The sequence below is a fragment of the Macaca mulatta genome, chromosome 10 (assembly GCF_049350105.2).
Source record: "Macaca mulatta isolate MMU2019108-1 chromosome 10, T2T-MMU8v2.0, whole genome shotgun sequence".
NCBI classification, from domain to species: domain Eukaryota; kingdom Metazoa; phylum Chordata; class Mammalia; order Primates; family Cercopithecidae; genus Macaca; species Macaca mulatta.
The window spans coordinates 33,453,288-33,475,854 of record NC_133415.1 but is presented as its reverse complement, the minus strand read 5'-3'; the positions used below and the strand labels follow the sequence as shown (position 1 = coordinate 33,475,854).

The following is a 22,567-nucleotide window of genomic DNA, read 5'->3' as shown; positions in this document are numbered from 1 at the left end:
GACATATAAACACATATAACTGCACTTATTATTTCTAAACAGTTGTTGGCCCTGATGCCTTGCTTCAAGCTTTGTTACACATCTATATATCATCAGAGCTCCTTGTACCAATTGACTGAAAGTGACTTGTCATGTGTTTACATCTAAATTCTAAGTAGGTTACACTAAAAAACAGGCTGATGCTCACGTAGATCCAGGTCAGTCAGACACCCACAGGATGAACATTTCGGGGATGCAACAGCACTAGCTCCTGGTGCTCAGGCCAATGGTCAGGGAGAGACAATGATGTGGTAACTGGGGTGGGGAGAGGGATGGAGGGCTGGATCCTAAATGACATCCTCACACCCTACACCATCACCACCCAAAGACACAAACCCACGCAAACATTCTCTAAAGTACTTCAAAACAAAAGAAGCAATGAGTACTCACATAGTAAAGACTAGAAGACAAACTCCCCAAGTACACTAGATTTTTTAAAACTGGAAGATTAATAGCAGATGAAGAAAAGCATTGAGACAAGTTAACAGGAAATGAATAAAGGAATCTTCTAGATGGCTCTAAAAAGCCACAAAAAGTTGTCCAAAACTGCCTATGCTCACCTGGTTAATGTCAGCCAGTGGCTCCTCGTCCTGCACTAGCATTTGAGAAAACTGCAGGCCCTGTTCTGGACTGATCTTCATTACACCCCTCAGCAGAAAGATCCAGTCTGGGGTGTACCCAACCTAGAAGCAAGGGAGCACCAATCAGGAAAATCAATGAAAAACCCTGGGCATTAGAAAAGGAAGTTATCTATCCTTTGTTTTAAACTCATGTTAACAAAGAAATGAGCAGCAACATTATCATTTGTAGGTACCACCTTCTGCCAAACACAATATCCAATTAAATAAATTGATTTCATGTCCATGGAAGGCACAATTAACTATACAAACAGCCCAGACCACAAATAAGTTCCCTGATCTGTGTGCAAACACAGCCTGCCAGTGAGCACACAGGGACAAGATCTGGAAGTCTGCCAAAATATCAAATTAACATACAGAAGGAAGAGAGGGAGAGAAAAAACAAGATAAAGCTCCCAAATAAAAAGAAGATGGAAGGACTGGAAAACTAAGGAAAATAAAAAACTGAAGAAAATGCAATATGATCAATATCAATAAAGATCCTAATAGCAACACTGCCAACTCTCACACCAGAGGACTTATAAAGAAGGGTATTTTATAAACTTTAAATCAGCAACCACTCAACCACATGTTGAGTGGGATGCAGATGGTTCAACACACGTTACCTTTTTGGCATAGAGCACAATTTTCTGGAATTGGCCTGTTTCTGCAAAACACTGGATCACTTTGCTTGGCACGTTTGCCCGAAGGTACACACTCAGAGCGAGCATGGGGTCAGTGGTTTTGACCAAGTCTCCGAGCTCCTCTGAGCACTCCAGCTGTGGTACGCCAAGGGACAAGGCAAAGTTAGGAGGTGGGCAGGGAGCCTGGACCAAGCTGTGCGGGGGGCTACCATCTCACAAGTGTTTCTACCTTATCTTCTTTCAGCCACTTCTCTAGGAGTTGCTTACGCCCCTGCTGAAGAACCAGATGGCAAAGTTCTAGGGATTCAAGTTTATTGAGCTGACCCTGGTCGAGCAGGATTCCAAAGTACTGCAGCAATGGAGAAGCCTGGCCAGGCTGAGCGGGTATACTCTGGAATTTCTGGACCGTCTCTCTGGTACGCAGGATTCCCTAGTAATAAATGGAAAAATAGGTCATTGTGTTGTAATCACGGGGGATCCCTTCACTCAACTTGCTTCTATGTAAAAACAAAAATCTGCCAGTGGAAATTCCACACTGCTCTGTCATGGACAAAATGTCCTCTACTAAGGCAACCGCTTCTATCTTCAATAAGAACCATAAATATGGGGGATCTAGGTCCTCCAGGTGGCTTCACACTTAGGGCCTTACTTCTCCCCCAGCATGCTGCAGTGAGAATTCAGCCTCTCAATCAGTCTTGTAGTAGTGAAGTTCTGCTATCATTATATTCTAATTCAAAATACTCACATTCACAGATGAAGGCTAGAAATGGTTTGTTCATAACCACCCCTTGAAAGACAAGAAAAATTCTTTCAAGGACCAGCAACTTGAAAGTCTTTATCTACTCAGGAGCAGATCCAGTCTCTGAACAATTTATCCAAATGAAATAAACTAAAGAAAAAGCCTTATGCAGAAATGCTATATTCTGAAAGAGTGGAGGAAGTCCAGAGCAGGACTATTGCTAAATAAAACAGGGATCAACCACTTGGTGTATTGTACAGTTGCATATTTGACAACCAGGCAGCAAGAGTGGAAAATTCTGAGTTGCGAAAATGTGAAACTGTACCCAAGCCATTGGATGAGAGGTATGTATGCACACAAAGTGGGAGACAGGAAGAAGTGCTGATGCAGCAAGAGTGTGCTTTTTGTTTACTTCCCTTACTGTTAAGCCATTGGTGCAAAAATTTTAAACTAAAAACTCCTAACATAACACGAATAGACTGCAATACCAGTAGTGAAATGCTTTTATGACTTATTTTCCTCTCAAGGTTGGTTCTTAACACTCAGAACACTTGAACAGTATTCAAGGTTTATCACCTTTGGTGCAGATGCTGCAACTTTGGCGGCTTCAGCATAGCTGCCCTGTGCAAAGAGGGTACTGAATTTTCTCGCAAACAACTTCTCTGCCCCAGCCAGGTTACTACGAATGGCCAAACGCAGACTAAGGTCTGGATTCTGAAGCACGTTGGTTGCATAATTCACAATATTATCTTCCTCAACACAAACTGACAGCACCTGTAAGGACCCGACAAGTGAGAGCGGCCCGGCCTAGAAGAGTGCTCTACCATCCCTCAGCCATGTTCCCCTCTACCATCCCTCGGCCATGTTCCCTCTACCATCCCTCGGCCATGTTCCCTCTACCATCCCTCGGCCATGTTCCTTCTACCATCCCTCTGTCATGTTCCCCTCTACCATCCCTCTGTCATGTTCCCTCTACCATCCCTCTGTCATGTTCCCCTCTACCATCCCTCTGTCATGTTCCCTCTACCATCCCTCTGTCATGTTCCCTCTACCATCCCTCTGTCATGTTCCCTCTACCATCCCTCTGTCCTGTCCCCTCTACCATCCCTCTGTCATGTTCCCTCTACCATCCCTCTGTCATGTTCCCTCTACCATCCCTCTGTCCTGTCCCCTCTACCATCCCTCTGTCATGTTCCCTCTACCATCCCTCTGTCATGTCCCCTCTACCATCCCTCTGTCATGTTCCCTCTACCATCCCTCTGTCATGTCCCCTCTACCATCCCTCTGTCATGTTCCCTCTACCATCCCTCGGCCATGTTCCCTCCACCATCCCTCTGTCATGTCCCCTCTACCATCCCTCTGTCATGTTCCCCTCTACCATCCCTCTGTCATGTTCCCCTCTACCATCCCTCTGTCATGTCCCCTCTACCATCCCTCTGTCATGTTCCCTCTACCATCCCTCTGTCATGTCCCCTCCACCATCCCTCTGTCATGTCCCCTCTACCATCCCTCTGTCATGTTCCCCTCTACCATCCCTCTGTCATGTTCCCTCTACCATCCCTCTGTCATGTTCCCTCTACCATCCCTCTGTCATGTTCCCTCCACCATCCCTCTGTCATGTTCCCTCCACCATCCCTCTGTCATGTTCCCTCCACCATCCCTCTGTCATGTTCCCTCTACCATCCCTCTGTCATGTTCCCTCTACCATCCCTCTGTCATGTCCCCTCTACCATCCCTCTGCCATGTTCCCTCTACCATCCCTCGGCCATGTTCCCCTGTACCATCCCTCGGCCATGTTCCCTCCCGATGCTGGAGGGTAGCCACATTCTCAGGCGACTGTTGAGCACACCTGTGATGGTGGCCCTCATAGTGAAAGGATGCAAAGCAGCCGAAAGCCGAATGGTAACAAAACAGAACAGCACAGGAGTCTATGTAATTGTTAAAGTCACACAGATAAGCACCCCAGTGATGCGTTCTGCACTATAGCAAAATGGCCTATGTGGAAGGAACTGACAATTTTTCTTCTTAAAGTTTTTATTTTTAAAGCACAGAGTTTCTTTTCTCTCTTTTTTAAAAAATATTTTTCTGTAGTCCCAGCTATTTGGGAGGCTGAGGCAGGAGAATAGCGTGAATCCGGGAGGCGGAGCTTGCAGTGAGCCAAGATCACTCCACTGCACTCCAGCCTGGGCGACAGAGCGAGACCCTATCTCTACAAATATATATATTTGAGATAGGGTCTCGCTCTGTCGCCCAGGCTGGATTCAAACTCCTAGCCTCAAGCAATCCTCCTGCCTCAGCCTCCCAATGTGCTGGGATTATAGGCATCAGCCACTATTCCTGATTTTTTTTTTCCCCCTGAGACAGGCTCTCACTCTGTCACCCAGGCTGGAGTGCAATGGTGTGATCATAGCTCACTGCAGCCTCAAACTCCTGGGCTCAAGCCATCCTCCTGCCTTGACCTCCCATGCAGTTGGGATTACAGGTATAAACTACTGTGCCCAGCCAAGAGTTTCTTCTTTTAACTATCTTTTTCAACTATGGTTGGGAAAAGTAACTTAAATACCATAGTATCTGCTTTTTCAACCCTCCCCAATTAGGGTGTGCATGGTATGAAGATGATGTGCATGAGAACTGCTGTTCCATATGCAGGAAGGAGCTGCTCTCCTCCTGGAATCAATCCTGTGTAAGGAATGGTGCTGTCTGAAGAGAGGAAGTGCCAATATGAAGGAGAAGGAGACATGGGTTTAAGTTTAATAACAGCAACTAATAATAGCTACACCCAGCCGCTTTCCTAGAGAAGGGGGAAAGTTTAAACACCAGTCCCTAATGAATGGAAAAGGTGGAAAACGAAATGTCAGAGTTACACACCTGTCCCTTTTTGTTGACACCAATAATTCCAGAGGTCGGTTTGTGTGGAGCAGTGACAAATATTGTGTCAGCACTAATACGGTTCATGTAGATGCACACGCCAGACTCTAGGTCGTACAGATGAAGATAGCCATACTTTGTGATCAAGTAAATAACACCATGTTTAGCTCCAATCTATAAGAAGACAGACAGCAAGAGGTTGCGAAGTAAGGAAGAGAAGCCATGTGGGTAAAAAGAGCTCACAAATGATAAAGAGGATTCTTTTTGTTTGTTTGTTTTTTGAGATAGTGTCTTGCTCTGTCACCAAGGCTGGAGTGTAGTGGTGCCACCATAGCTCACTGCAACTTCCGACCTCTGGGCTCAGGTCATCCTCCCATCTTAGCCTCCAATGTAGCTGGGACTACAAGTGTCAGCTGCCACACCCAGTTATTACAAGGATTTTTCAGTCTCTCAGGCCAAGAGATTACTGGTGGGAGCAATGCTTCCATGAGACATGGATTATAAGTTGTACTTGATTGAGAATTAGTTTTAAAGCCAGTATTTTGTCCAACCACTCTCAAATACAGGTCCAATGAACTCAGGCTACTCCATTTATCTTTCAGGTAGGGCGATCCTTTCACAGTTTATCAAACCCATTTAAGCAAGCTGTGAGTTCATAAGGGGAAAGTTCTGGACAAAGACCTCAAACGCCAGGTTGATGTTCCAGCATGCCTTCCACCACCACTTATTAACCTTTGAGTTTTGCCAAATGCTATTAACTTTTACAGAAAAACATTTAACACACAAGAAAACCTGAAGGGGCTCGAGGAAAAAAAAAACAGATGCATTTGCCCAACCAGATTATTAAACATATATATTAAACATACAGTAATTTTTGTAGCATGATTTTACCATTGGAAGAGAGAGAGAGAGAAACGAACTTAATTGAGAGCCCTGAAAGAGAATGGATCATACATGAGAATTTATTAAGAATGAGTGTGTGGTGGCTAATAACTATAGTCACAGCTACTTGGGAAGCCAAGGCAGGAAGATCACTTGAGCCCAGGAGTTTTTGAGTCTAACCTGAGCAATGTAGCAAGACTCCAACTCTAAAATAATAAATAATTAGTAGGTAACGTATTAGTGGAAAATAGGCACTTTAACCAATATGTAACATATATTATTAATATAGTCAGCTAGCTATCTGGAGATGGAGGTAAGAGTAAAGAACTGAATTTCCATCTTACTCTTTAGATCAAAGTAAATTCCAGATGGGTCAAAGATTTTAAATAAAAAACAAACACAATTAGGAGAGGAACGAAAGAAAATATAGGTAAATGTTGTGTCCATGTTGAGGTGCAGAATTAGTCTCAAAACATGATACCATTGCCACACAAAAATGCAACACTTCCATAAGGTGGCACGTATCACAAATTATGACTGGGAAAAACATTCAAAACACATCAGACACACAGTATTCTATGAGTACAAAAAGCTCTTACAAATAAGGTAAAAATCCTGGAGTTGGGCATAGTGGCACATGCCTGTAACCCCAGCTACTTGGGAGGCTGAGGCAGGAAGATCTCTAGAGGCCAGGAGTTCAAGACTGGCCTAGGCAACACAGCAAGACCCCATCTCTATTTTTTAAAAAAAGATCCTGATGGAAAAAAAAATGCAAAGATTAGGAAAAGGCAATTAACCAGATACATATGAGTGGCTGATACATCAATTCTACCTTGATGGTAACCAAGGGAAAGACATCACAACATGGGATGCTGTCCAGCTACCAAGGGCAGCATCAGCAGGAATGTGAACTGGTCAGCATGGTCAGAAGAGTCTGTGATGGGAATGTGCCCCTGACTCAACAGTTTAATTTCTAGGAGTTTATCCTCGGACTTTTAGACTAACACACAAAGATGTACAGAGCACAATGTTCCTTAGAGTATTTCTTGTAAATGTAAATACCAATCAACAGGAGATGTTTAAATGAGTTGTGGCACATCCACAGAACAGATGACACAGACAATAAAATACATACATTATGTTATTGGCACAGGATGATCTACAACACAGCTAGAGGAGTTTATACAGCAGCAAGGCTAGTGCAGAGCCATTTTCATAAGAGTCCATCTGTATAAATCTGCATAAATGTATGCGTGTGAAGTTACTTCCAAAGGGGTAGCCAAATTATCACCAGTGCTAGGATTTCAGGTGATATATAATTCTGCTGTTACATTTATTGATACTATTAGAAATGTATCGATAACATATATTTTATGAAAACAAAAGAGTAAAAAGAATAGATTATATAATCTTACATATATAATGTGATGCCAATTTTGTTCAGAAAAGGTATAGATCTAAATTTTTAATAAAACAAGTTGTAAGATTTTTTATTTTTATTTATTTATTTTTTTGGAGATGAAGTCTCGCTCCACGCTGGAGTGCAGTGGCATGCAGTGGTGTGATCTTGCCTCACTGCAATCTCTGCCTCCCGGGTTCTAGAAGTTCTCCTGCCTCAGCCTCCCAAGTAGCTGGGATTACAGGCGTACACTGCCATGCCCAGCTAGTTTTTTGTATTTTAGTAGGGACAGAGTTTCACCATGTTGCCCAGGCTGGTGTCGAACTCCTGAGCTCAGGCAATCTGCCCACCTCGGCCTCCCAAAGTGCTAAGATTACAGGTGTGAGCCACTGTGTCCGGCCAAGATTTTTTATGTATTTTACATCCAACTGGTTCACTTACAGAGGAATGTTTTCTTTTTTAAAAAATCTTTCAATTTTTATTACTCAAAAAAGCTTCATTTTTTATTTAGCTTTCTGACTGTGCCTTCGACACTTCCACAACAATATTCTGCTCCTCAATAAGGAAAGCACACTTGGTCCTGTCACGAGCACTCAGCACACATGGAACCACCACAGGCCCTGCTGACATGGGTTTCAGTTTTAGAGAACCTTCACTTCAGGTCTCACAGCACCAACTCCTCGAAGTCTGGCTGGACACAGGCCACATGCAGGTTCAGGTGTTTTCCCAATCTTCTTGATGTAAAGGCGAACGATTCTACTACCAGGGGCTCGGGACTGCCTAGTTTCATTAGAAGCTGCATGTCAAACACTGGGTCATTCTGAGTGAAAGCTCAAAGGACTGTCCCCGGGAGCTCTAGGCCCCCCAGTGGCGGCCAATTGTAAAGGAAATAAGCGTTTTATTCTTTTTTTATTATTATTATACTTTAAGTTCTGGGTTACATGTGCAGAACGTGCAGTTTTGTTACATAGGTATACACGTGCCCTGGTGGTTTACTGCACCCATCAACCTGTCACCTACATTAGGTATTTTATTCTTTTTTTTTTTTTTTTTGAGACGGAGTCTCGCTCTGTCGCCCAGGCTGGAGTGCAGTGGCCGGACCTCAGCTCACTGCAAGCTCCGCCTCCCGGGTTTACACCATTCTCCTGCCTCAGCCTCCCGAGTAGCTGGGACTACAGGCGCCCACCACCTTGCCCGGCTAGTATTTTGTATTTTTTAGTAGAGACGGGGTTTCGCCGTGTTAGCCAGGATGGTCTCGATCTCCTGACCTCGTGATCCGCCCGTCTCGGCCTCCCAAAGTGCTGGGATTACAGGCTTGAGCCACCGTGCCCGGCCCAGGTATTTTATTCTTTAAATATTCTCATACCACAGTGAACATCTAATGTCTTATAATAAGGGAAAGGGCTGCGGACTTCAGTGTGTGACTTGGCAAAGTCTTCCTGCTGCCCTAACTCACCCTCATGCAGGACATTCCTTTCTACAAACAGGGCTTTCCCAGCTCACACACCAAAGCCTTAGGCCTCTAAATGGTATCACAGTGGCAGGAGACAGCAGAAGTAGACTAAAAATGGCAGCCTCCTGTATCTTGGGAGGTGCTAGAGTAGATTTTAGGACACGAAGATGTTTAGAGAGCAGCACATTCATACCTGCATAGCCACTGGAAAATCAGTCTGTGCCTCTGGAGGGAAAAACACATCTACTGCTTTCTTTACAAAAGGTTGGTTTCCCGCTGCAGGCTGTCCAACTTCAATGATGTGCAACTAGAAGAGAGATTTTAGGTCAATCGAGGGGACCGCGTGTGGTGGTGGACAAGTGCTAGCCAAGGCACAGAGGCAAGTGGAGCCTCAGCTCCACACACTGGATGATTAACACTAAAAGTCACATTCAACCAAAGCAGAACAACTCCCTTGTCAAGAGTGCCTGTGATTATCCAATAACCTGCTGCCCACCACCAAGCACAGCACAAAGGGCCAATGCCAGGCAGCCTAGGAGCCTCAGTTCCAGCACGGTGGCAGTCACTTCCCCTCCCTGGGCCTGGATGCCGATGAAACAAAAGGCTCCAGTCAGAACTTCCAGCTCTGCTCTCTGCTGCCCTCCTGGGTATGGCCCAGACTCACACAAGCCTGTTAGTGCAAGATCTCATCACTGGAGGCCAAACTCACCAGACACCCTCACCATGGCACAGGTCTGAGGTTTTCAAGGTTGTGCTGGGCGGGGGTAAGAATCTGATGAGGGAGCCCATCCCTACCTTTAGGAGAACAGCTCCAAATTCCTGATCTATGCCAGTGCCTTCCCTATAACTTTCTTTTTTTTTTTTTTTTTGAGATGGAGTCTCACTCTGTCACTCAGGCTGGAGTACAGTGCCGCGATCTCAGCTCATTGAAACCTCTGCCTCCCAGGTTCAAGCGATTCTTGTGCCTCAGCCTCCCAAGTAGCTGAGATTACACATGCATGCCACCATACCCGGCTAATTTTTGTATTTTTAGTAGAGATGAGGTTTCTTCTATGTTGGCCAGGCTGGTCTCAAACTCCCGACCTCAGGTAATCCGCCCCCACTCAGCCTCCCAAAATGCTGGGATTACAGGCATGAGCCACCACGCCCAACCCCCACAACTTTCATCTAAAGAAAAAATATTATAACTAACACAAGTCCACAAAAAAATCCAAAATGGAGGGTAAGAGACATGAAACAAGGGCAGGAGGCTGGGCTTAGAGGACACAGATGACAGTGTCTATCAGGGGCAGTCTGGGTTTGCAGTCTGGGTTTGGCCAGGCAGAGAGAGGAGGGAAACACCAAAAGGGCTCAGATAACGAGGGGAGCAGCACTGAGAGCAGGGCTAGTGGGGGAGCTGAGCGGCAAGCATGTGAGCGCTCCTGTGGGTGCAGACATGGGGGAATAGAAGTCTTGCACTGGGAGCTTTAAGGCAGACAAAAGGTAGTTTAGGAAAATTATCTGGCTAGGCCTATTGGTAAGAAAGCGTGAAGCAGGTCTGAGGACCTAATAAATGGCTATTCTGTAACCCAAATGTGAGGTGAGAAGGGCTTAGTGTACCACAAAAGGGTAAGTCAGATGTAAGACTTGTTAAAGGTCAGATAGTGACAAGTGAATGGAATGGGGCTTGACAGCTGTGGGTTCTTGCTTGGGAGCTGAGAAGGGCGACACTGCCAGCAGAAGCAGAGGTACAGAAAGGACACCAGGCTCTCAGGGCGGCAGCAGGAGGAGGTCGGCAGAAAAGAACTGTGTCCAGGCAAGCTCCGACCCACATGTGGAGACAGCTGGCCAGTCCCAAAAGGACAGGTGAGTCCTGAAAGGAAGGTGCATGCCAGGGCACAGGCGGGGCGGGGGCCCTCCCAGGACTCCACACACACCCTGCAGCGGGGAGGACCAAGTCTGCCACAAGACAGGGCTGCTCCAGGACAGGTACTGTCAGGAAACCACGTTTCCCAGGTTCTCTGGGTCACAGAAGACCTCCTGGTACAACTCTAGCTCAGCTGGAGGGGCATGCCCACCAGAGAGTGGGGTGTAGAGAGAACCCCCAGCCCTTTCTCTTCTTGGGGCTGCCATCTGTGGAAAGTGCTCTTCTCCACATGGCACTCCGTGAGGCGGGCTCTGCTCCTGAGAGGGAAGCCTGTTGCTGCCCTGCTGCATCTGTGAAGGAGAGGTGTGCCTCACTCTAAGGGAATATGGGAGCAAGCTCTTGGAGCCACATAACTAAAGTCAGTGTCCTTCATCAGCAACAAGGCTAACATTCGACTTGACTCCTTTTCCTTCTGGCTGCCAAATGAGGAGGGCACGAAGTATGTTACTCAACAGGAGGCCAAAGTATTCAAAGTGTATTTCAGATGACGAAGTTTGTAAAGCCACATTCTAATTGAGATCTCCTCTGCCTTGGGGAATATTTCAGGGCTAACGAACAACCCAAAATTATGGTTTCAGGAAGTGTTTTTCACAAGACGACTGTCTTGAAGCAGCTCTCCAAGTGGCTGAGACCACACTGGTGGAACCCAAGGTCTCCCTGACATCACAAGTTCTTCTGTTTCCTCACCTCTGCCCATGGCAGCCCTGCTGAGCAGCCGCTGGCCATGTCCCTGAGCCTGATAAAACCCAACTGGCTCCTGGGCACAGTCTCATCTCTCTGGAGCCTCCCTGAGGTTCCCACCAACCACCTGGGCAGAACCATGCTGATGGCAAGGATGGAACCACACTGGGGATTTCACAGTCATCTCCCCAAGAGCAGAAACTGTGCCTCACTTATCTTTTTTTTTGGGGGGGGGTATGGAGTGTCGCTCTGTCACCCAGGCTGGAGTGCAGTGGTGCTATCTCAGCTCAGTGCAACCTCTGCCTCCCAGGTTCAAGCAATTCTCCTGTCTCAGCCTCCCGAGTAGCTGGGACTACAGGTGCACGTGGCTACGCCCGGCTAATTTTTTGTATTTTAATAGAGATGGGGTTTTGCCGTGTTGCCCAGGCTGGTGTAGAACTCCTGAGCTCAGGCAATCCGCCCACCTCAGCCTCCCAAACTGCTAGGATTACAGGTGTGAGCTACCACACCCGGCCACCTCACTTACCTTTATAGTGCATTTCAGTCTAGTCTGTGTGGAAAGATTTTTTTTTTTTTTTGGATACGGAGTCTCGCTGTGTAGCCCAGGCAGGAGTGCAGTGGTGCGATCTTGGCTCACTGCAACCTCTGTCTTGCAGGACTCAGTTCAAGCAATTCTCCTGCCTCAGCCTCCCGAGTAGCTGGGTTTACAGGAATGCGCCACCACGCCCGGGTAATTTTTGTATTTTTAGTAGAGACAGGGTTTCACCATGTTGGCCAGGCTGATTTTGAACTCCTGACCTCGTGATCCACCCACCTCGGCCTCCTAAAGTGTTGGGATTACAGGCGTGAGTCACTGCGCCCGGCCTAAGAGCATTTTTTAGGGGAATGGGGCCACTTAATCATGTACATCGCGGTGCACAGTTCTCACCACCACGAACTTTTTCTCACACAGACATCTGCAGGCCATGCCCAGCCACACACACGCATACCCCTAACACCAGCTCATGACACTTTTCTCAGGGAGAAGACAATACAGTGGATCTTACCTTGCCTCCTGTGGGATTACGTACAGCAAAGCAGAAAAGGGTGGCAGGCTTGGCATTCCCCTCCATCTTGAGCTCTGCAAAAGCAGCGGCATGGCCTTCTATGGGTTGTGAAACCTTCCTATCCACAGAGTAGAGCTGCATTGCCCCAACCACACGGTTTTGCTAAGAAAAGATATACAATGAAAGGGAGAGAAAAGGGAGGAATATAAAGAAATAATTCTTAAAATATATTTCTAAAATGAAAGTCTCATACATTAGAGGTATACTTCCTCTAATAAAAATTAAATGCATTAGCTATTAAAGGCATGATATCACTCTGAATTTGACGTGGAAAGATGGCAAACATTATGGAAAAAAATAAGACCACAAAAAAGTAAGATGGATGATCCTAATTTGTTAAATATAATAAGCGTGAAAGCATTTTTTCATGGAAACTAACTCGTGCACTTTGGAGGAAAAACTCCAAAGCATTAATAGTAGTTAAATCAGGGGGATGCAATCACAGGTAATTTTGAAAATTGTGTTTTCTGAAATTTCTAAGTAGCAAAAATTGTATTTAATAAAAACTAATAAGGCCAGCACAGTGGCTCACACCTGCAATCCTAGCACCTTGGTAGAATCACTTGAGGCCAAGAGTTCAAGACTAGTCTGGGCAATACAGCAAGACGCCATCTCTACAAAAAAAATAAGAAAATTAGCTGGTCATGGTGGCACACGCCTGTTGTCTTAGCTACTCAGGAGGCCAAGGCAGGGGGATTGCTTAAGCCAAGAAGTTCGAGGTTGCAGTGAGCTATGACTATAGCACTGCACTGCAGCCTGGATGGCAGAGCAAGACGCTGTCTCTAAAAAAACCAAAACCCCCAAACCAGTAACACTAATATCTTTTATAAAACTTAGAATTTATATTTTCTCTTTTTTTTTTTTTTTGAGACAGAGTCTTGCTCTGTCACCCAGGCTGGAGTGCAGTGGCATGATCTCGGCTCACTGCAAGCTCCGCCTCCCAGGTTCATGCCATTCTCCTGCCTCAGCCTTCCAAGTAGCTGGGACTACAGGCGCCCGCCACTACGCCTAGTTAATTTTTTGTATTTTTAGTAGAGATGGGGTTTCACCATGTTAGCCAGGATGGTCTCGATCTCCTGACCTCGTGATCCGCCTGCCTCGGCCTCCCAAAGTGCTGGGATTACAGGCGTGAGCCACCACGCCCGGCCAGAATTTATATTTTCTACTAAAGAATTTCAGTACATTTATATCCAATGTCAAATGCTCAAAAAGCTAAGTGAATGGAATACAAAAGGGTCCCAGTTCAAGCTCCTGTAATTAAACTTTCAATTGTCTCTGCTGAGTGAGCTCACATGTAGTTCATGAATAAAATCCTCAGCCTATTCCCCACTCACTCACAACTCCTTAAAATGGGATAACAAAGGCTTCAACTTTGTCTTTAAAAATATTTTCTATCGCACAGATTTCTGTTAAAGTTATTCAGCAAAGTATTGACACATTCTACAACATGCATGAACCTTGAAAACATGCTGAGGAAAGAAGTCAGGCATGAAAGGCCACATATTGTCTGATTCCACCTATGAAATATCCAGAATAGGAAAATTTATAGAGACAGAAAATAGATTAGTGGTACCAAAGCCTGTAATAGGGAGAAATAGGGAGTAACCAGCAGATAAGTATAGGGAGAAATACTTATAGGGAGAAATAAGGGAGTAACCAGCAGATAAGTGGTCTGTGTTTTAACAGAAAAATGAGCATGAAAAGGTAAAAATGAGAATCCAAAGACAGGACAAAACCCTCCCCAAGAGATTGGGAAGACTTCCAGCAACATGATGACAGCACATTTGAGTCCCACAGGTACAGATACCTAAACGAAGCCTAAACTGAAGCCAAGACAAAGAGGCAGAGAAGACAGAACAGCCGAGGTGAAGGTGAGAGACCAGACCTGAGGCTACGTCTGTGGCCTTGGGCCGATGGCCTGCTTCTAAGTCTTAGGCACCTGCTAGGCTTACCCTCCCACCTCATGGGGCTGCTGAGTGTTAAGTGTGTCAAATTTGGGTATTAAGTGTGTCAAAAAGGCATGTTAAGGACTGTAAGCAGGCAAGGATTCAATGAGCAAATGCATTCACTGTGCCAGGCACAATGCTAGGGGCTAGGGATAAGTAAAATATGACGCAGGTCCTTCTCTCAAGGACAGATGGTGAGAGTTTCTGGCAAGTACACAAGCAATTGCAATACAGAGTGCTGATTGCTACGACATGGGAGAGAACAAGATGCCTTGTCAGCTCACCAAGATCAGTAAGTCAGGGAGGATTCCCAAAGTGACACCTAAGCTGGAGTAAGAGCTAACCAGGTGACAGGAACAGAAGTTGTTTCAAACAGAAACAGGCATTTGCATTTGTAAATGCTTAGACAGGGTTGGCAAACTATGGCCCCATATTCCCCTTTCCCACTCCTTTTATTTTTTTTTTTTGAAACAGAGTCTCGCTGTCTCACCCAGGATAGAGTGCAGTGGTATGACCTCAGCTCACCACAACCTCCACCTCCCGGGTTCAAGCGATTCTCCTGCCTCAGCCTCCTGGGTAACTGGGATTACGGGCATGCACTAGCATGCCCGGCTAATTTTTGTATTTTTAGTAGAGAGGGGGTTTCACTATGTTGGCCAGGCTGTTGTCAAACTCTTGACCTCGTGATCCATCTGCCTTGGCCTCCCAAAGTGCTGGGATTACAGGCATGAGCCACCGCACCTGGCTTCCCCTCCCCTTTTTATGTTGAGGTGACATTCACAAAACATAAAATGAACCATTTTAAAGTATATGATTGAATGGCATTTAGGACATTCACAATGTTGTAGAACCAAAACCTTAGCATAGTTTCAAAACATTTTCATCACCCAAAAAAAATTCCTGTGCCCATTAAATGGTCAGTCCCCAGTCCTCTGACCCAAGTCCCCTAGCAGCCACCAATCCTGCTTTCTAGCTCCATAGATTTACTGATTCTAAATATTTCATATAAATGGAATAATAAAATATGAGGCCTTTTGTGCCTCTCTTCTTTCATTTAGTAAGGTTTTTGAGGTTTACCTATGTGTAGCATGTATCAGTACTTCATTTTTAGGGTTAAATAATATCCCACTGTATGGATACACCACAACTTGTTTATCCACTCATTTGCTGGTGAACATTTGGGCTGTTTCTACCTTTTGGTTATTATAAAAAATGCTATTATGAATATCTGTGTAAAAGTTTTCGTGTGGATACATTTTCATTTCTCTTAGGTAGATACCTACCTAAGAGAGTCTCGCTCTGTTGCAAAGGCTGGAGTGCAGTAGCGCAATCTCGGCTCACTGCAAGCTCTACCTCCCAGGTTCACACCATTCTCCTGCCTCAGCCTCCCGAGTAGCTGGGACTACAGGTGCCCGCCACCTCGCCCGGCTAATTTTTTGTAGAGACAGGGTTTCCACTGTGTTAGCTAGGATGGTCTCGATCTCCTGACCTCGTGATCCACCCGCCTTGGCCTCCCAAAGTGCTGGGATTACAGGCGTGAGCCACTGCACCCGGCCTTACGTTTAACTTTTTGAGGAACCGCCAAACTGCTTTCCACAGCATCTGAACAATTTTATATTCCTACCACTAATGTAGGAGGGTTCCAATTTCTCCACATCATTGCCAACACTTCTTTTCTTTTCTTTTTTTGAGACGGAGTTTCGCCCTTGTTGCCCAGGCTGGAGTGCAATGGCGTGATCTCGGCTCACCGCAATCTCTGCCCCCTGGGTTCAAGCAACTCTGCCTCAGCCTTCCTGAGTAGCTGGGATTACAGGCATGCACCACCACACTTGGCTAATTTTGTATTTTTAGTAGAGATGGGGTTTCTCCATGTTGGTCAGGCTGGTCTTGAACTCCTGACTTCAGGGCCAACACTTATTTTCTACTTTGTAAAAATTATAACCACCCAAGTAGGTGTAAAGTAGTACTTTATTGTGGTTTCGAGGGTGGATTGTTTTTCCTAATGGCTAATGATGTCAAGCAAGTCCTTTGCCCATTTTTTAACTGGGTTGACTTTTTGTTGCGGAGTTGTAAGTGTTCTTTGTATATTCTGGATACTAGAACCTTATCAGATACATGATTTTCAAATATTATATCCCAGGTTGTCTTTTCACTTTATTGACAATATCCTTTTATGCACAAAAGTTTTTAATTCTGAAGTCCAAATTATCAGTTGTTTAATTTTGTTGTTCAGTCTTTTGGTGCTATTATATATCTAAGAATCCATGCCAAACCCAAAGTCATAAAGCTTTCTCCTTATGTTTTCTTCTAAGAGTTTTGTAGTTTTAGCTTCTACATTGAGGTTTCAGATCTATTTTGAGTTTATTTTTGTACATGGTGTGAGGCAGGTGACCAACTCCATTCTTTTGCATGTGGATATTTAGTTGTCCCAGCACCATTTCCTGAAGAGACTACTGTTTCCCCATTGACCAGTCTTGACACTTCCATCAAAAATCAATTGGCTACAGATGTAGGGGTGTATTCCTGGACGTTACATTTTTTCCCATTAGTCTACATGTCTATTCTCATGCCCATGAGGTGTTTTGTTGTTGGTAAATGCATGGGATTTTTTAATTTGTTGGTTTTTAGTTTGTCAGTAAAGCATATACAAGTAACTATGATTTATAATTTTTGTTTTATATTCCTCAAACATGATGGTTTCTTTGTAAAGAGGCATAATTCCCAAGAGTTTGTTGTTGTTGTTTGTTTTGTTTTGTTTTTGAGAGTTTCACTCTTGTCGCCCAGGCTGGAGTGCAATGGTGCGATCTTGGCTCACTGCAACCTCTGCATCCCAGGTTCAGGCGATTGTCCTGCCTCAGCCTCCCAAGTAGCTGGGATTACAGGTACATGCCACCACTCTCAGCTAATTTTTATATTTTTAGTAAAGATGGGGTTTCATCACTTTGGCCAGGCTGGTCTCGAATACCTTCCTGACTTCAGGTGATCCGCCTGCCTCGGCCTCCCACAGCACTGGGATTATAGGCGTGAACCACCGTGCCTGGCCCCCAAGGGTATTTTTGAAAGCTTAATTGAGATATAATTCACATACCATAGAACTTACCTGTTTAAAGCAAGCTTGTCCAACATGTGGCCCACTACAGCCTTGTATGCGGCCCAAACACAAATTCATAAACTTTCTTAAAACATTATGAATTTCTGGCCGGGCACGGTGGCTCATGCCTATAATCCCAGCACTTTGGGAGGCCGAGGCGGGCAGATCATCTGAGGTCAGGAATTCGAGATCAGCCTGACAAACATGGAAAAACCCCATCTCTACTAAAAATACAAAATTAGCCAGCTGTGGTGGTGCATGCCTGTAATCTCAGCTACTCAAGAAGGCTGAGGCAATAGAATCACTTGAACCCCGGAGGCGGAGGTTGTGGTGAGCCAAGATCATGCCATTGCACTCCAGCCTGGGCAACAAGAGCGAAACTCGGTCTCAAAAAATATATATATAAAAAATGAATTTTTTTGCAATTTTTGTTTTTAGCTCATCAGCTATTGCTAGTGTATTTTATGTGTGGCCCAAGACAATTCTTCTTCCAATGTGGCCCAGGTAAGCCAAAAGATTGGACACCCCTGGTTTAAAGTATACCATCCAATGTCTCTTCATATACTCAGAGGGTTGTGCAATCATCGCTACAATGTAGTTTTAGAATACTTTCATCCTTTAAAAGAAACCGTATTAGCATTCAATCCTCATTCCCATCTCCCACACTCCACCTCCAGTCATAGGCAACTACTTATCTATTTTCTGTGTCTATAGATCAGACTATCCTGAACATTTCAAATAAATGGAATCATATAATATGTGGTCTTTTGTGAATGGCATCTTTCACTTAGTTTAATATTTCCAAGGTTCATTCATGATGTATTTTTAGTAGAGATGGGGTTTCACTATGTTGGCCAGGCTGGTCTTGAAATTCTGGCCTCAGGGTGATCCGCCTGCCTCAGACTCCCAAAGTGCTGGGATTACAGACATGAGCCACTGTGCCTGGCCCTTCTAAGAGTTTTATAGGTTCAGTTCTTACATTTAGGTCTGATCGATTTTGAGTTTTTAGTATTATGAGACAGAGGTCCCATTTAATGCTTCTGCATACAGATGTCCAGTGCCCAAAAACCTTGTATTGAACAACTATTCTTTCCTTCACTGAACTGTCTTGGCATCCTTGTCAAAAATCAATTGACCGTAAGGGATACAACATTCTGATTAGACTGGAGGAATAAGTTTCAAGTGATCACACCTATAATCCCAGCACTTTGGGAGGCTGAAGCGGGCAGATCACTTGAGGTCAGGAGTTTGAGACCAGCCTGACCAACATGGTGAAACCCAACCTCTACTAAAAATACAAAAATTAGCTGGGCGTGGTGGTGCATGCCTATAATCCCAGCTGCACGGGAAGCTGAGACAGGAGGATTGCTTGAACCCGGGAGGTGGAGGTTGCAATGAGCCGAGATCATGTCACTGCACTCCAATCTGGGTGACAGAGCAAGACCCTGTCTCAAAAAATAAAAAAATTAAAATTAAAATTAATGAATTTTTAAAAAATGTATTTGCACTCAACTGATATTATTTTAATTCAGAGAAATATGTTCATAACTTATTAGAAATAATCTTGAGTAGTTTGAGACCAGCCTGGCCAACATGGTGAAACCCTGTCTCTACAAAAAATACAAAAAAAAATTAGCCAGGCATGGTGGTGTACGTCTGTAATCCCAGCTACTCGGGAGGCTGTGACAGAGGAATCGCTTGAACCCAGGAGGTGGAGGTTGCACTGAGCCAAGATCGAGCCATTGCACTCTAGCCTGGGCAACAGAGCAAGGCTCTGTCTCAAAAAAAAAAAAAAAAAAGAAATAACCTTGAGTAAGTTTAAATTTATTTCTAAGTTGATACTATGGCTAGGTTTTGATAATTTTTATTTGGTTTCCCTTCCCTTTAATCGGAAAATTAACTTTCATACCCTGTTCACAAAACATTAAAGCTGATTTTGAATGTTAAAAAAAAAAAAAAATCACGAGGTGCCATGCAAAAGCAATCTTCCCTTCAGAATGACTGATGGTATGCTCAGGTTTTTCATAGCATATCATCATTAAAAGTGAATAAAATAAGGCCGGGCGCGGTGGCTCAAGCCTGTAATCCCAGCACTTTGGGAGGCCGAGACGGGCGGATCACGAGGTCAGGAGATCGAGACCATCCTGGCTAACACGGTGAAACCCCGTCTCTACTAAAAAATACAAAAAACTAGCCGGGCGAGGTGGCGGGCGCCTGTAGTCCCAGCTACTCGGGAGGCTGAGGCAGGAGAATGGTCTAAACCCGGGAGGCGGAGCTTGCAGTGAGCTGAGATCCGGCCACTGCATCCCAGCCTGGGTGACAGAGCAAGACTCTGTCTCAAAAAAAAAAAAAAAAAAAGTGAATAAAATAAATGGGCCAGGCGTGGTAGCTTACACCTGTAATCCCAGAACTTTGGGAGACTGAGGTGGGTGGATCACTTGAGGTCAGGAGTTCGAGACCAGCCTGGCCAACATGGTAAAACACTGTCTCTACTAAAAACGCAAAAATTAGCTGGGCATGGTGGCACATGCCTGTAGTCCCAGCTACCCGGAGGCTGAGGCAGTAGAATCACTTGAACCTGGAAAGTGGAGGTTGTAGTGAGCCGAATTTGTGCCACTGCATTCCAGCCTGGGTGACAGAGCGAGACTCCGTCTCAGAAAAAAAAAAAAGAAAGGAAAAGAAAACCTGGCTTTTGGGGATATCACTTTTCTGGGACTCATCTATTCCTTTTTTTTTTTTTTTTTTTTAATTTTAGAGACAGGGTCTTGTTTCTATGGCCCAGGCTGGAATGCAAAGACATCATCATGGCTCACTGTAACCTGGAACTCCTGGGCTCAAGCAAATCCTCCTGCCTGAGCCTCCCAGGTAGCCAGGACTACAGGTGCATGTCACCACACCAAGCTAATTTGTTTGTCATCTATTCTTAAGTTAGTACCACATGTTATTCTTTTTTAAACTTTATTTTTTTTGAGACAAGGTCTCACTCTGTCACCCAGGCTGGAGTGTAGTGGTGCAATCTCAGTTCACTGCAACCTCCGCCTCCCAGGCTCAAGCAATTCTCCCACCTCAGCCTCCAGAGTAGCTGGAACTACAGGTGCATGTCATTATGCTTGGCTAGTTTTTGCATTTTCTGTAAAAAATGGGTTTTACCATGTTGCCTAGGCTGGTCTCAAACTCCTGGGCTCAAGATATCCACCTTCCTCAGCCTCCCAAAGTGCTGGGATTACACACATGAGTCACTGAGGCCAGCCAGTATCACATTCTTGATCACTGTAGGTTTGTGGCAAGTTTTAAAATTGGGAAGTACAAGCACTCCAATTTTTTGTTTATTTGTTTTAAGGTTGTTTTGGCTATTCTGGGTTCCTTGCAATTCCTAAATAAATTTTAGGATCATCTTGTCAATTTCTACAAAGAAGCTAGCTGGTATTCCAATAGAGATTATGTTGAATTTATAGACCAATTTGAGGAGTACTTCCATCCTAAAAGTATTAAATCTTCCAATCCATGAACATGGGACATTTTTTGATTTAGATCTTCTTTAATTACTTCCAATCATGTTTTGTAGTTTTCAGAATGTAACTTTTGCATTTTTTAAATTAAATTTACCTCTAAGTATTTTATTCTTTTTGATGTTATTATGAATGAGATTGCTTTCCTGATTTCATTTTTTGATTGTTCATTGCAAATGTCTAGGAACACAACTGATGTTTGCATACTGATACTGTATTCTGTAACCTTGCTCAATTTGTTTATTAGTTCTAATAGTTTTTTACTAGATTCCTTAGGAATTCCATATACAAGTTTATGTCATCTGCAAATAGAGACAGCTTTAATTCTTCCATTTAAATCTAGATGTCTTTTATGTTTTTCTCACCTAATTGCCCTGGCTAGAATCTCTAGTCCAAAGTTGAACAGAAGTAGCAAGAGAAGACATCCTTGTTCCTGATCCTTGGGGGAAAGCTTTCAGTTTTTCAACACGAAGTAAGATGTTAGTTGTATTTGTTGTAGATGCCCTTTATCAGGGTGACTAAGCCAAAGTCTTAGGTCTTGTTTCCCCTGTATATCTGCAATGCCACTGCCTTCATCTGGTCACACATGCCTCATTTCTTCTGGGGGTTGCAGAAATGGAAGAGATCCTCAAGTGGAAAGAAGTACTCCTTCCCTCTTTGCGTATTCTTAATCTTTCTCATACATGTCTCTACTCTAGAACAGACTACATGGTTTTGTTCCTGTATCTGCCTTTCAACTAGTCTCCTGGCCTCCAGTCTTCATGGCTGTCCATCTCCAACATCAAAGATAGCAGTTTTTCCATTCCACTATGCTGCTAAGAAGGAAAATTAATTACATCACTCTCACTCAAAACCTGCTACATAATTCCCATTGCCTGCAGTCTGGCCCCCCACTCATCTCTCTACGTCTTGCCCCTCTAGCTACCTAATATGCTTACCTATAGGTATCATCCACAGTGGACGACCCTAGACTCCCAGAAAGAGCCATTCCCCTCTATTCCATGCCTTTGCATGCACTGTTGCCTTCCCAAGTGCGCTTTAATAGCTAGCAAAATGCAGCTTAGATCCCCTGTGTTGTGGGCTCTCTTGACTTAAGCTGCTCTCTCATGGCTCCCACAGTATTCTCTTTGAAGATGTGACAGTTCCTTAATTACTAGAATTGTGCAGATACACCTTCCCCACTAGGCTGTAGACAGATCATTCCCTGGTCATCAGGATTGAATGATTAAGATCTGTGTCCCAAGTGCAAACATCCTATAGTCCTCAAGTATCTGGTGACTGAATTAGTCACCAGGAATGAAAAAAGGGAGGACAGAAAGATACTGCTTTCATTATAAAAGAATATGAGTTAGTAACATTCCAGTAAGTCCTTGAAATACAGTCTAAGGACTACTTTTTTTTTTCCCCATAAAATTAAACACTTCTTAGTGTTTAAAATAAGCAGCATTTACACAGAAGCAGCTCTATGTTAACCATCTAGATGCTGGGACTTTGATACAACAGTGCAGACACAGTAGGGCCAGAGATGCCAGGAAGGCCGTGCTGTGTGCAGGCTGCGGTGCGTGCGGGCAGTGTGTGCACTCACCAAGGACAGACCAGCTGACCGCCCATTTTCCCAAGACCTCCCTCCCTGCAGCAGCTGTGCACATCAGGGCCCCTTGACCCCATGGGCCACGGTCCCTCCCTG

The 22,567-nt window shown here is 44.6% G+C and overlaps 1 protein-coding gene, 1 long non-coding RNA gene and 1 other non-coding gene across 11 annotated transcripts in view; 2 read left to right on the top strand and 1 right to left on the bottom strand.

The window, feature by feature from the left end:
- CLTCL1 (clathrin heavy chain like 1) overlaps nucleotides 1-22,567 on the bottom strand; it is a 115,678-nt gene that overhangs the window by 53,672 nt on the left and 39,439 nt on the right. For 6 of the 9 annotated variants that reach the window (XR_013399580.1, XR_013399579.1, XM_077950785.1 and 3 more), the window contains exons 4-10: nucleotides 12,275-12,436; nucleotides 8,835-8,948; nucleotides 4,908-5,081; nucleotides 2,616-2,813; nucleotides 1,530-1,730; nucleotides 1,283-1,435; nucleotides 600-722 (exon numbers count right to left, since the gene is read on the bottom strand). Coding sequence is in view for 6 of the 9 variants with exons in the window: in XM_077950785.1 (XP_077806911.1) it covers nucleotides 600-722; nucleotides 1,283-1,435; nucleotides 1,530-1,730; nucleotides 2,616-2,813; nucleotides 4,908-5,081; nucleotides 8,835-8,948; nucleotides 12,275-12,436 (1,125 nt within the window). In the remaining 3 variants the exon portion in view is untranslated. The remainder of the gene's footprint in view (nucleotides 1-599; nucleotides 723-1,282; nucleotides 1,436-1,529; nucleotides 1,731-2,615; nucleotides 2,814-4,907; nucleotides 5,082-8,834; nucleotides 8,949-12,274; nucleotides 12,437-22,567) is intronic. The other 3 variants (XR_013399581.1, XM_077950786.1, XM_028827990.2) reach the window with 2 other exon arrangements.
- LOC144331994 (uncharacterized) overlaps nucleotides 9,490-22,567 on the top strand; it is a 29,012-nt gene continuing 15,934 nt past the window's right edge. Inside the window, exon 1 of the long non-coding RNA XR_013399652.1 lies at nucleotides 9,490-11,976. This is a non-coding gene — a long non-coding RNA (uncharacterized LOC144331994). The remainder of the gene's footprint in view (nucleotides 11,977-22,567) is intronic.
- On the top strand, nucleotides 19,310-19,427 carry LOC114670674 (small nucleolar RNA SNORA15). The gene has a single exon (XR_003720370.1). It is a non-coding gene; the product is annotated as a small nucleolar RNA SNORA15 (small nucleolar RNA).